Raw genomic sequence first — 14,442 nt, 5'->3', positions numbered from 1 at the left:
TGGCACTAGTCCTATAGTCCTAGACAAACTGCCCAATGGTAAAGGTATCAGAAGGACTAGTAGAAATTTGCCCTTTTTAAGGGTTTTGCTATATGTTATCATTATAAGGACTAGTGGACGAAAACTGGTAGTTTCTAGCCCTGCCTTATGATACCTTAACTGTTGGCCAGTTTGGCAAGGACTACATGACTCGTGCCAATTTGTAATGCTGGTTTAATGCTGCTTCAAACAGTATTCCAGGGACGTGTCAGAATTGATGTGATGACAAAACTTAAAGTGACGCTGGTCTTTGATGTTCAGCACTTTGTTGAAACCCTCAAGCAAGGTGTTGACAAATCGAGAATAATGAGCAGGGTGAATCTCTGAACTGAACCCACGATCATTCAGTGCTCGAAATAAGCGCCTGCCCATCGGCCTGTGGCAGTTAGATCTCGTGTTGGGCCCCTTGTTTCAAAATTGTATGGGTCCTTATGGCCTGCAGTAAATTTACCTGTCGATGTACTTATGACAATAAGCTGCAGTTCTTTTAAAATGAGGGCCTGAAGACTTTAATCAGGGAATACATCTTCTAAAGGCTGGAGGTCCTGATTGTAGCCTGGCAATTTTTGCATTTCACAGTACTCATTCTGGCACACCTGAGGGACACAGCTCTGTGCTGAGAATTACAGCATCGTCGATGACTGCGGCCCTGGTGGCCCAACACAAAGGATGAAAAGCATGAAACTAGTGAGTGAGTAGGGTTTTACTCTGCTTTTAGCGAGATTCAAACATCCTCACTGTGGGGACACCAGAAATGGGCTTCACACATTCTACCCATGACAAGCATTTCTTGACTCAGTCGTCTTTGCTGCTACAGCTTCTATAATGCCACTTATAGTGTATCATATTTCCCTTACTGAAAAATACTAGTGGTGGGACGATACACCGATGCATTGGTGGATCGCGATATTTTACTTCCCGATACAAGTATTGATCACGCTAAGTAAAAAATATCGATTCATACCTTAAATGTTTACTTTAATTGCTGTTACACAAAAACACTAATTAGGAATGAAATTTAGAAGTGAAAAAGTAAATATTTTCATCCATTGCACCGTACTTGACACTGCCAACTGTAAATCATCAGTGTGCCAGGTACTTGAATATCCTGTCTATGAAAAAGATGGTTTATGCACCACAGATAAGAGCACATACAAGTATCCTGATACGTATCGGATCGTGAACAAGGTATCGTGATGCGTATTGGATCCCACAGCTGGTGTATCTTCCCTGCCCTGATAAACACCCTGGACCCATTCACCACCAAAGCTTTGTTTCATGCTTGATTCAAATAGGAGGAGGTTAAAATAGCCGCCCAATCAAATTACTCTCACAAGTAAGAAAAATTATGTGTTAAGTTTGAGATAGGCGTAGTTCAGGTGGTGCTGTCATTTCCAAAGTGAATCCAAGGCGGTGAATGGGTCTGGCGTATTTATCTTCATCGGAAGGAAATCTGGTTAACCGAGAAAGGACGAAGCCTAGTGCCCCTTTATTCAGAAGGACCGCAGTTACCATAGAGATGGCCAGCACTGATACTGGGTGTCATTGAAAATGGGGATACAGCAAAACCATGTTAATCTGGAACCCACCTCCCAGATAGTTACTGCTGGGAATGGTTACATGCATAAGTGACATTACGTCGAAACCCATGACAATCTGGAATTTGTTAAGTCGTACAATTTCAATGACCACTACTGTCTGGATTCACAGGGTTACACTTTCAGCAGTTGTTACACTTTACAGTCCTGGTCCCATTACTCAAAGCAATTGTAACACACCATGATAACTCCCATACTTTACAATAACATAGTCACACGACAGTCGTAGCATTCCGACTGCTTTGTGGAGTGAGTGAGTGAGTATGGTTTTACGCCGCTTTTAGCAATATTCCAGCAATATCACTGTGGGGGACACCAGAAATGGGCTTCACACATTGTACTCATGTCGGGAATCGAACCCGGGTCTTCGGTGTGACAAGCGAACACTTTAACCACTAGGCTACCGGACAGCCCCTGCTTTGTGGAACAGGCTGTGAACATATTCATCACAGAGGGCGGACTTAGCCTTTAGTCTGCACGTCAAGACTACTGAAAGTTTCATTACAAAATGTAACGTTACCAGGGGTAGAAACTAACATATTTAATCCACTAGTCCTTATAATGATAACATATAGCAAAACCCTTAAAATGGCAAATTTCTATTGGTCCTTATGATACCTTAACTATTGGGCCTTAACTATTAGGCGGGTAGAACAGGTCTTCAGCAACCCATGCTTGCCATAAAAGGCGACTATGCTTGTCGTAAGAGCCGACTAATGGAATCTGGTGGTCAGGCTTGCTGACTTGGTTGATGCATGTCATCGATCCCAATTGCATGAATTTCACTGATGGTGAGGTGAAATGGGGTTTAACGTCGCATCCAAGATGATTGCACTTAAATAGCGACGTGCATGTATGTGAGTGTGTTTGTGTGGCTGCTTGTACTAGTCCGGACTGATGCCGATTTATAGTGCTAGCACACTGAGATACCATGCCGCAGTTTAGCATGAATACCCCACTCAGACACAGTATACTGACTCCGAGCTGACCAGTCCTTGTTTTAGCCCCTTAATGCCGAGCGCCAGACAGGGTGACAACAAGTACCATCTTTTAATGTCTTTTGGTATGACGCGGACGGGGATCGAACTCCGGACCTTCCGCTCTCTGGGCGGACGCTCTACCACTAGACCTTGGAGGCAGTCGAATTTCACTGATAACTTAAAGGATCAATAATGAGATCAAGGCTTCAATATTATAGCATTTAGTGTCGAGTCAAAGTAACTCTCAATCTTATTTCAGAAAAGTAAGGTCAACATCCAATTTGGTCATAATTACTGTGTTTTCCTCCCATTCGCATGCTAATGGCACGTCGTCTAAATCCTTGATAAATCCCTACGTTTGTCTGGCAAGAGATTATGTACCCAAGTTAGCATGCACTTACCATGCAAGCAGAGGTGAAAAGATAACCAATATCAAGTTTTGATTGTTTGTTTGTTTGTTGTATACACTGAACTCGGCAACATTCCAGACGGTGGTCTGTAATAATCGAGTCTGGACCAGAGAATCCTGTGATTGACATCACTGAAGTTCTATCTGACATCAAGCAAGTCTGCAAGCCCAACCACCCGATCCCATTACAGCAATAGAAACTCACATTTTTAATCCACTAGTCCTTATAATAATAACATATAGCGAAACCCTTAAAAGGGCTAATTTCTACTAGTCTTATGCTAATTTAACTATTGGGCAGTTTGGCAAGGACTATAGGAGTAGTGCCAATTTCTAATGCTGCTGTTAGTGACCTTTTACGACAAGCATAGTTGCTGAAGACCAATTCTAACCGAGATCTTCACAGGGGGCTTATATCATATAGGAAGTACACAGATATATATATGTCACATGTACATCGTATACAACAGCAGTCTGCTATTTAGACCATTAGTTAAAAGCCTAAATCTTGTAAAAGTTTTTATGATTGAGTAAAGTTTTACACCACTCTTAGCAATATTCCAGCAATATCACGGTGGGACACTAGAAATGGGCATGGGCTTCACATCTTATACCCATGTGGGCAATCAAACCCAGGCCTTCAACATAACAAAAGCTGTAACCACTAGGCTACTCAACCACCCTTTCAGTTCAGTAAGAAGAGCTACTATCATGACTATTTGTTCACATACTGAGAGTAAAATGTACCGAAAATATTACAAGAGTTCTGCCTTGTACACTCAAAAATACACACAACAGGCACATGTCCACTGAAAGCAAACGGAACAAATTCATATCATAATTCATAATACCAGAACACAAGAAACAACTACGCTGAAATGAAACAATATCACGTTAGAATCTCAGGGAAGGATTATGAAAAACTGGATTATGAAGCACCTTATAGTCAACATGATATCAGGTCATTATAACGTACAGATTCGAAAATAGAGTATGATTTTGTTTGTTTGTTGATTAAAGCCGCACTCAGCAATATTTCAGTATATGACGGCGGTCTGTAAGTAATCAAGTTAGAATAGGTACAAATATATCTATTTAAAGATGATGAGATGGGTCTGGTGATGATACCTGCCAATAAAACATTTGCACATTCAACATGATACTAGGCTTGAAGCGTAAATTCATGTGATCACCGAAACAGTTTCATATTTCAAATTTAAAGCTGCCTTTTTATGTGACGACAATATTTGTTCCAATACATAGTGATTATACATATTATTATCCAAAGACATCGATACATGATTAATGGGAAGATGCTAAACAAACACATTTATCAATGACTAAGCCATATTTCAGACAATCATAGTTCTGATCATAATGGTCTACTTGATCAAAATATTATAATCGTGGATTATGATGCAAATAATAAAACGGGTCACACTAATTATTATGACATGTGGTTGCTGTCATAGCTTTAACAAGACAATATATTCATATCCTATATTTCACAATCAGTCAAAACATGAAATTTACTGATTCGGCATGGTCACGTTTAAAAAATACACAGCTTCAAATTTCGATAAAATAAGATCCCAAATAAAAGTATTGATGGGTAAGTATAAGTTAATTAAAGGAGTTGAATAAACAATGGTATAACAGAGTCACGACACAGTCACAATGTCATTGATCAGTAAGTTAACTCACTCCTAACATCGCCATGATTTCTTTATGTTCTCGCGAGAATATGCGATTTTACCGGTGCATTGCCATTTTCTGACCATGAAATTTAGTCCGCACCACCTGCCATTTTCATCTGACGTTCTGCCATTAGAGCTCTAGCGAAGTTAAACAAGTTAAATTAACATACGAATAGCTAAATAATGTTGTTTTTGTGAAAACATATGATTTGAAATGTGTAAAGTTCATAACAGTTACTTTCCATTATGCCAATCAGACTTTACACATAATATGAATTTATATCAGAAAAGTTATATCATAATCAAGTTGGTTGTTTTTGTTATATGCAGTGTATGAAAGTGATGCTTTCTTTTTGTTTTTTGTGCGCATTCAGCTTCTGAAGCACCAGATAATTAAAAAGAATATCACTAAACATATGAATTAAAGAAATATTTAGCTCACAGACCTAGGAAACAGTCCAATATCTTTCCCGATAGAGCCAACATGGCAGACGACTTTCTTAATTAATAATTTCAAATCTTTCTTAATAATTTCAAACAAAACGCGCGGCCAATAATTTTGATTCACACAAAATCATACAGAATTTTCCTACTGCACCGTAAAACAAAATTGCCACACTCTCTCGTTTGTTTGACAAGAATATATCGCATCAACAACATTAAACATTTCATAAAATGGTATCATTGTTGTCCGGTCTTTGTCGCGTATATACGAAACTCACTTCTTCGCATATTTTACGCCACGTTTTTTATTCCGGTTTATAAGCTCGATCAACCGATCCAAACAATACAATCAGAAACTAAAGAATATATGTTTTTTTAATTTGATCTACTGCTTAAACCATGTGTCGTGGATGGATTAGGAAAAAATAATTATAAGTTAAAACTACAATACCAAAGAGTGACTGTCAACGTAGTAACTAATCACAAATCAAACACACTGTATGTGCCGGTTCATCCCCAATAAGGACCATACCACCACCACCCCACAAAGTGCTCCGTACCAGCTCTGAGACACACACACACACACACACACACACACACACACACACACACACACACACACACACACACACACACACACACACACCATTATCTTTCCCCACTAACGATCTAATAAATTTATCGAGTTGCACCAACATTATTTCTTTTATTTCCACCCAACCAATCTAATTGGTCAGGAAAAGGTGCGTAAATCAGATATCAGTAATAATAGAATGACCGTGTAGATAAGCGTCCCTTTACAAATATTTCTGTAATTTATTTCGGCTAGTACAGTTTTTGTTTATCTGGAACGGCTTTGTAATGAGTTATTAGGAGATAAACACACTATGTTTTCAATGTAGAGCTAGGTTATCTGTAGATTTAACCGCGCTAAACTAAATTTGGAAACGAACGCGAAGCGTTAATGACTGAAAAAATACTATTCTATGAATATCAGCCTCCGCGGTGATGAGGCCGTCAAACCATCTGTAATCAGAGGGGGTTTATTGTGATTTAATAGCCTCTGATTGACCAATCAGAATGGAGTAGTTTCCTAATTCATGGTAGAATTATTGATGACATGGTAAGCAATTCAATCGACCAACACGTTGCTTCTAACTGGGTCCCCAGTTAAAGAGACCCGGGCAATTGACACTCCTAGAGAGTCACAGCACACTTTATCTCATCTCTCCGACTGATTATGTATACCAATATAGTAAAGAGTACACACACAATTAACAAGTACACTAGGTATCGAGTACCTTACTACTCAGAGAGCATGTCTCTGTTTCACACGAGGAATTAAACAACATCTTTAATACCTAACTTTGAACATCAGACAAGGACGGTTGTCCACATATTTCACGATATAGTCATTTTGTGGAAGAATACAACGGGAAATCATCACCTACCACATACGCTAATATAATGAATACTCTATGATCAGTACTGACATATTTTTGCTAAACAGTGATAGACCATTTTGAGAAAACATCCAGTAGTACTGATTGAATCCTTCAACACTTTCAGCTTACCATCACTGGCTGAGTGGTGGGTCTACGGCAAGGGAGGTAACTTGACCAGACGAATGATCATTTTCAACAGGGAACAATTAGAAAGTACACCGGCACAGGAAGAAACATGGCGACAGATACATCAAACGAAGAGGCACCTCAATCAGGCATTCCACAGACTGAATTTGTGGTAAAGTTTCATTTAAATGTCAACAAACATAAACGGCAATATTTCAAGACATAAATGTCATAACATATGTTGGTAGAGATAAATATTTTGTAACATTTTCAGGTGCATTTGTAGGTGTGTATCCAACACGTGCGTGCATGTTCGCTGTCAGTCTTCACGTTTCACGCTTCTGATTTATTTATATCGATTTACTCGGACCATCACGACCACTCTGAACATACGATAACCAACACTGCATCCAATCTGCCCCTTCTGAGCCAGCTTAACGTAAATGTTTTGCATCATCATATTTAAGTAAGGTGCCATGGAGACGGGAGATGACAGGTCACTTAACCGAAAGCAACAAAATATGTGACTATGTCTTATAAGGGCAACATAGAGTATTGCTCCTAGACCCTTTTACAGGGCTAGATACCCTAAACAAGTATGGTAACACACTTATCTTTCAGAAACAATGCAGATGCCATCGTTTTGTAGTCATAGTACTCGAGAAGTAAAGAAAGATCGCTGAACAAAACAATTTTAATTATTAACTTTTATTTGAGAGCATAGCATTACATGGCCCAGTGACCATAGAAACAATAATCTGAGAGGTATATCTCCCTATTTTCAATTAATTTTCAATTAATTAAAAAATAGTTTAAAAACAAATATCCTTTGATACTTGAAATAAGTTGTCTGATTGTTATGAGTGATATGAGATAGTCACATGGTATGAAACAAATCGTTTATTGCGGCCAATAATCTGGCAATATAATTCATTTTGATGATTCATAACCCTATTCACTTCAAACATCTTTAAGGGGCATGGGAGGACCAGTTTTCTACATGTTTTAAGGAACCACACTTCTCTGTACAGAGTTGTGTCCCTTATGTGTGCCAGAATACTATGGTATGGGTTTGAATCCCAGATTTGCCCTGATTATGATTCTGCATGTTCCAGCACCATACCCCTGTTCTTGGGTTTCATTTCTAAGACATTTGGCATAATGTATCTTTCCTCCCACATCAAGCTCACACGTCATGGTATAACTGAAATACGATTCAATACGATTCAAATTGTTGTTAAGCCCATCTGACTCATTCACCTTAAACATGTTGGAACATATCTTTGTTGGGAATTTGACTCCAGAATTATTTTGACTTTGGGTCCCGGCTGGATGAAGCCACCAGTGTTGTGCTTGCTTCTACTGTCGCCAGTGTCGGAAATAACCGCCTGCCCATGGCTGGTAACTTTTCTGTCGGGCTGCATATAATTTTCTTCCACCTGCCTGACTGTCTGGCAGATAATTTTAAGACTACCAATTCAGTTTAATTATAACTCCTTGTAGATTTTCAAGTGATTGTTTGCATCATTTCAACTGAATCAAGACGTGATTTGTCTCTTAGTTTTTGCAATTTTTCAATATTTATAATGTCTGAATGCGGGCAGGTAGCTGTGAAGATGGGCAGGCAACATTTTTGAGCCACCTGTCCGACTGTCATCGTTGGTTTTAAGATTATTTCAAACACTGACTGTGGCTATGTTTGTTGCAGGAAGATGTGGAGGCGTACATGAAGAGAGCCGACAACAATGAGTCTGCGGAAGTGGTGCTGAAACGACTGGATGAGATGCACAGTAAATACAAGTTCATGGAATATAACCTCAACACAAAGAAAACTAGGTGAGCCCATTATTAAAAGTATCTTCCTGGCAATAAGACCCAGTTCTATGAAGCTGGGTAGGTAGGTGGCAAGGTTTCGTTCAACCTTGGTTCACTCGCACGAAGTAATCTTGGCAATACTCTTTTACTTTAATGCAGTCATACAATGATTGTAGCTCTACAATTTTGTGCAAGTGCAATCTCATTAAAATCATATCTTAGTTTTCGCTACCACTACTATTACGGGTCACGTCAGAATGACCTCTCGCCAACTTTGACTGACCAATGAAATGACTGACAAGAAATCAATGTTAGCCAATCAGAAGCAGCATTCTCAAACTTTACGACACTAGTTTCAAATTGGTGACTATGCTTCGAAACATATTTTGACGTATTCTCGATTATAAATTTTAAAACTGATCAAACGAACATTCTGGAATGGCTTATAGATGGTCTAAATTGTATGGATATAATCATAAAACCTGGGACATGCTAGCTCACACACTGGGACATGCTAGCTCACACACTGGGACATGCTAGCTCGCACACTGGGACATGCTAGCTTGCACACTGGGACATGCAAGCTCACACACTGGGACATGCTACCCCACACACTGGGACATGCAAGCTCACACACTGGGACATGCTAGCTCACACACTGGGACATGCAAGCTCACACACTGGGACATGCTAGCTTACACACTGGGACATGCTAGCTCACACACTGGGACATGCTACCCCTTTACTGAGACATGCAAGCTCACACACTGGGACATGCTAGCTCACACACTGCGACATGCTCGCCTAAGGTACACATTTAATGGTTCTAGATTAAAAAGGGACATATGAGATATGAAATTAGCAAATATAATTTATTTTAGTTTGATGAGCATAATAAGAGGCCACTCCCAGCATGAAAATCATCAAAAATAAAACATCTGAATAGATTGAAGGGGGAGACTGGTTTTACAATACATATCAGAACGCTGTTGCAGTCTGTAGAGTGGAATTGTGATTTGAATCATGAATGTGTCAGTAGTTACCTTGGTCACAGGACATTCTGAAGTAGGAGGGGGAAGCTAGCGTCATGTCATTCTTCATAAATCTAACAAGTAACGTGGAGTACATGTTGTGGGGATTGGATGATGCTATGCATGGATGAAACAGTCAGGAATTATCTGAAGAGAGTCGACATACCAGGGAATGTTTCAAGTCTAATTAATGATATTTTTTTTCATTTCAGATTAAAGTCCCAGATTCCAGATATAACAACAACTCTTAGCATCGTTAAACACTTGCAATTAAAGAAGGTGAGATATTGTTGAGCATGATGACTTTGTTGTCTTGTGTGTTAGGCTCACCTTCCTTTAGACCCGTGAAGATCCAGGGTAGAATAGGTCTTCAGCAACCCATTGTTGCCGTAAAAGGCGACTATGCTTGTCGTGAGAGGTGACTGACGGTCAGGTGGTCAGACTCGCTGACTTGGTTGATGCATGTCATCGTATTCCAACTGCGTGGATAGATGCTCATGATGTCAATCACTGGGTTGTCTTGTCCAGACTTGATTATTTCCAGGTCACCATCATTAAGCTGGAATATTGCTGAGTGCGTCATTGAACAACAAAGAAACAAGAAACATCGCCCTCCTTTATGCGAATCTGTTCAGAGAGAGGATGAGATAGGATAAGGACCTATTTTGGCCCATGGAAATGTCAAATTTGGATATGTTGAAAGTTGCAGAAAACTTTCAAAGTACATTGCGTTGGTATGCCGTGTATGGTGACATGTCAATTATGTAACAATGTGACAGGGGGGCAAGGCTTTTGTCATGTTCATGACACAAATCTCCAAAAACGTTGCCTCTGCCATCACTACGGGCTAGCATCACTTGTTCTGATTGTTTTGTCCTAGGATGTAATTTGTTTTTGTTTCCTCTGCATATTTTGAAAAGCACCCCCCATTTCCCCTCAGTTTGTGGTGGTGAGCCTACTGCTCAAGCATGATAACTGCTCCGAATGCAATACAGGTTTGTCTTTGACTTCCAGGAATCCCCGAAGGCATTAGAAGCCAGCTTTCTTCTATCAGATCAAGTGTACGCCAAAGCGAAAATACCACCGACAGATAAAGTGTGTTTGTGGCTTGGGGTGAGTATTCAGCTGAGTTGTGTCTCAGGGGTTTCACAGATGTTGGATACATTCGTCATTTTAGCATCAAGGTGAATGGACTGTCTTGTTGAAATACGTCTTCACACACTGGCTTGGCCCTTCAATGTCATTCCAACACGTACAAGACCTTACTTGCTGAGAGTTCCACGGTATTGAAAATGTGATCTACTATAATTACAATACTTCCAGAATAAACCTTTTCACAAGTAATTCCATGAGCATGATGAGGGAAAGGTCTTCCAAGGGACCAGAACATTTGACACGACCATGAAATGTATGTCCCCTGTATGTAACAGTTGCTTCCTCGGGACACATATTATTCCAAAACACTTGAGTAACTTGAGTATTTATGTTAGGCTAAAAAAATAATGGTCTTGGTTCTCAGGCACCGCCCGCATCATCATAAAGTCTACCGCACATTTCGTTGTTTTTTTTATTTTTTATTTTTTTTATGAATCCTAATACTTTAAAAAACTGCGATCCAATATAGCATGCAGTTACTTCCCTTTACATGCGCAGTGCTTTACTGCGCGTCTCGTGTTATAGTCATAGTGGCAATAGGAGTTTGTATGCTTGTTTATATAGGGAGCCCTTTCCCAGGTTCATCGGGGTAGGTCTTCAGCAACCCATGCTTGTCGTAAGAGGCGACTGACGGGATCGGGTGATCAGGCTCGCAGACTTGGTTGATGCATGTCATCCATCCCAATTCTGTGGATCGATGCTCATGATGTCAATCACTGGATTGTCTGGTCCAGACTCAATTATTTACAGACCACAGTCATATAGCTGGAATATTGCTGAGTGCGTCATTAAACAACAAACAACTTCTAAGTTATGCCTATCAAACTATTCCTACTCTTCCCCGGAGACCCCAAGTTTGGTTCTTTGAGAGGGTTCAGGTGGCTGCTTAGGTTTTGTCAGAAATATCCATGCTCTGCCACCTGCTCCAATACACAATCCGAAACCCATATCTTAACATAGACTTGGATACTCTCTGTGCTGAGCTCAGTTCCGGGAACAAAACATGTTCCATTCTCCCCCCCCCCCCCCCCCAGCCCCCAGGTAAGCAATATGAAATTGCTGCTTTTTAGAATATTGATTGAGTGTTATTTGATAAATCCCTTCGGGTGGCAGTCTTGTATATTTGTTTGGTAATTTGGTTCAGGAAGCATAAAAGTTTGGCAGAGTTATCTCCCTTACTTTTACTATTTCTTTCTAACTTGTTCAAGTTCCTTTACGTTTTTGTTTCAGGCAAATGTTATGTTAGAATATAACCTTGATGATGCTGAAGCTTTGTTAGAGAAGAATTTAAATGCTGCCAAGAAATCTTTGTCACAAGTAGAAGAGGACCTGGGTTTTCTAAGAGATCAAACTACGACGTTAGAAGTCAGTATCCTTTCTCTTGAGAAGATCACAGCGTTGTCTTGTGCTGAAATAACACTATCATGTCCTAGAAATAGTTTTTATTCTATGAACACGACCCGTGAAGATCCGGGGTAGAATAGGTCTTCAGCAAACCATGCTTGCTGTAAAAGGCGACTATGCTTGTTGTAAGAGGTGACTAACAGGATCGGGTGGTCAAGCTTGATGACTTGCTTGATGCATGTCATCGATCCCAATTGTGTGGATCGATGCGCATGATATCAATCACTGGATTGTCTGGTCCAGACTCAATTATTTACAGACCGCCGTCATATTGCTGGAATATTGCTGAGTGCGGCGTTAAACAACAAACCAAACCAAACCAAAATCTATGAACAAATTGGTGATCTTCAGCTTAAACGTTGTGGGTATTTTGGCGGAATATCTACCAAGTAACCCATGCTTTTAAGAGCTGCTCCCTGTGAATATCCGGGTTAGAATTGATCTTCAGCAACCATGCTTGTCATAAATGGCAACTAACAGGATCGGGTGGTCAGACCTGCTGAGTTGATTGATGCATGTTATTGTATCCCAGTTGCTAAGATCGATGCTCATGATGTCAATCACTGGATTGTCTGTTCCAGACCGCTGTCATATAGCTGGAATATTGCTGAGAGCGGCATTAGACTTGCCCTCACTTGCTACAGTATTGCTCCAAGCAGCCTTACCGGGTAAACTAGTTTTGCTACAGTATTGCTAAAAGCAGCTTTAACAATATGTGGCTTTATTACCTACGAGGGCAAACATATCGGGGTTCATCAACAACATATGTGCCCTAGGGTCATATCACGTCACAAGACAACAGTGTATTGGTTCAGTCATCCGGACGGCACTGTTGTCGTCATTTGAATCTTATCGTGACATGAGGTAGGAATGATGTAACACTAGAAATGACGTCATAGCTGAAGATTGTTGACGTCATTCGACAAATTGTGGTTCCACTGCTGTTGCATCCCATTCATCTTCTTCGATAATAAATGGGAAATTATATTCGTATTCATGTCATGGTATGTTTACGACACGGGGCTCAGTCCCAGTGTTTGTAGACCTGTGAAGATCCGGGGTAGAATAGGTCTTCAGCAACCCATGCTTGCCGTAAAAGGCGACTATGCTTGTCATAAAAGGCGACTTGGTTGATGCATGTCATCGTATCCCAATTGCGTGGATCGATGCTCATGACATTAATCACTGGATTGTCTTGTCCAGGCTTGATTAGTTACAGACCGCCGTCATAAAGCTGGAATATTGCTGAGTGAGGCGTTTAACAACCAACCAACCAACCAACCCAGTGTTTGTGTGTGTTGTGTCCTTGACTGTGGAAGATATGGCTCGCGTGTACAACTGGGATGTGAAGCGGAGACAAGGAACCAAGACGTCCCCAGCAATCAAGTCTTAGCTGTGCTGTCCCCTCATCAGCCGATATTCATGTGGAATATTTCTGATCCATTTTGTCATCTGATGTACATGCCTGTATATTACATTGTGAATGTTTCAGTTTCTGACGGCTGTGTTCAGCGAGGACTGAGAAGCTTAATTGTACAGATTTCTTTACTGCCTGCAGATGATGCAGAACTGTGTTAGACTCTCTCCGTCTCCGTAATTGGTTACCGTAGTTACACGAGTAACTGATGTCATACAGTGACACGGCTAGAAAATCAGTGATATGAAAGTGATGTTATTATCTCCCTTTGAAAGTGTGTCTGATGGTTGGACAGAGGCTATCTCTGTCATAACATTTCAAGATGTAATTTCAAATTCCATATTTCACATTTCTGTCCATGCAGTCTACATCTGGATGTGTTGTTTTGTGTGTGCTATCAAAAGTATCTGATTTAGAAAAATAACATTATTTTGGTGAAGAGAGTTATGGCAATCTTTCACTTCGTCGATGTTCTCGATGCATATCTCAGCTTACTAAAGTCTCATATATTAGGACTGTTTCCTACAGACTGGTACATGTATGCCCTAAACTTCTCACAGAAAATAAATTCAAGCTAAAACATATATATCTTTTAAATATTTGAGTGTCCATATTCCTCATGGTTGCAGGGTTCGAATCCTGGTTCGCCCCGATTATGTTTCTAGGTTTGTGGGTTCTCCGAAGTGGTAAAGGTCTGAGACCTGCATCACTTCGGGCTTTCCTCCTACATCAAGCTTGACAATCAAAGTCACTTGCTCCCACAGGAATTAAATTCAGTATGATGGGGGGTGGAATTCCCCCATGGGTGGTGACCCATTCCTGGTTTCCAGCAGATTTCAACTGGAATATTTCTTCACAGCTTGAGGTCACCAGAAGAATGGT

The 14,442-nt window shown here is 40.3% G+C and overlaps 2 protein-coding genes across 2 annotated transcripts in view; one reads left to right on the top strand and one right to left on the bottom strand.

The window, feature by feature from the left end:
* LOC124133520 (cullin-5-like) overlaps window positions 1–4,769 on the bottom strand; it is a 32,522-nt gene extending 27,753 nt beyond the window's left edge. The window contains exon 1 of the mRNA XM_046497928.2: window positions 4,731–4,769. Coding sequence (XP_046353884.1) covers window positions 4,731–4,745 — 15 coding nt within the window. The 5' untranslated portion in view covers window positions 4,746–4,769. The remainder of the gene's footprint in view (window positions 1–4,730) is intronic.
* A 2,038-nt stretch (window positions 4,770–6,807) lies between these two features.
* Window positions 6,808–14,144, top strand: LOC124133519 (prefoldin subunit 3-like). Its single transcript, XM_046497926.1, has 6 exons — window positions 6,808–6,910; window positions 8,447–8,574; window positions 9,797–9,863; window positions 10,599–10,697; window positions 11,970–12,108; window positions 13,463–14,144. The coding sequence occupies exons 1-6, from the start codon at window positions 6,848–6,850 to the stop codon at window positions 13,534–13,536; spliced, it is 570 nt and encodes a 189-aa protein (XP_046353882.1). The 5' UTR covers window positions 6,808–6,847; the 3' UTR covers window positions 13,537–14,144.
* Window positions 14,145–14,442: the final 298 nt, after the last annotated feature.

Source organism: Haliotis rufescens, unplaced genomic scaffold, assembly GCF_023055435.1.
Source record: "Haliotis rufescens isolate VD_foot unplaced genomic scaffold, xgHalRufe1.0.p SCAF_5, whole genome shotgun sequence".
Taxonomy (NCBI): Eukaryota; Metazoa; Mollusca; class Gastropoda; order Lepetellida; family Haliotidae; genus Haliotis; species Haliotis rufescens.
The sequence above is the reverse complement of the archived record's forward strand: the minus strand, read 5'-3'. Positions and strand labels throughout refer to the sequence as shown.

Bases quoted from the DNA above. Each gene is read 5' to 3' on its own strand.
- LOC124133519 (XM_046497926.1), top strand. From the start codon at position 6,848: ATGGCGACAGATACATCAAACGAAGAGGCACCTCAATCAGGCATTCCA. The intron at 10,698-11,969 runs GTGAGTATTCAG...TTTTTGTTTCAG, and splicing joins AAGTGTGTTTGTGGCTTGGG to GCAAATGTTATGTTAGAATA. The intron at 12,109-13,462 runs GTATCCTTTCTC...TGACTGTGGAAG, and splicing joins AACTACGACGTTAGAAGTCA to ATATGGCTCGCGTGTACAAC.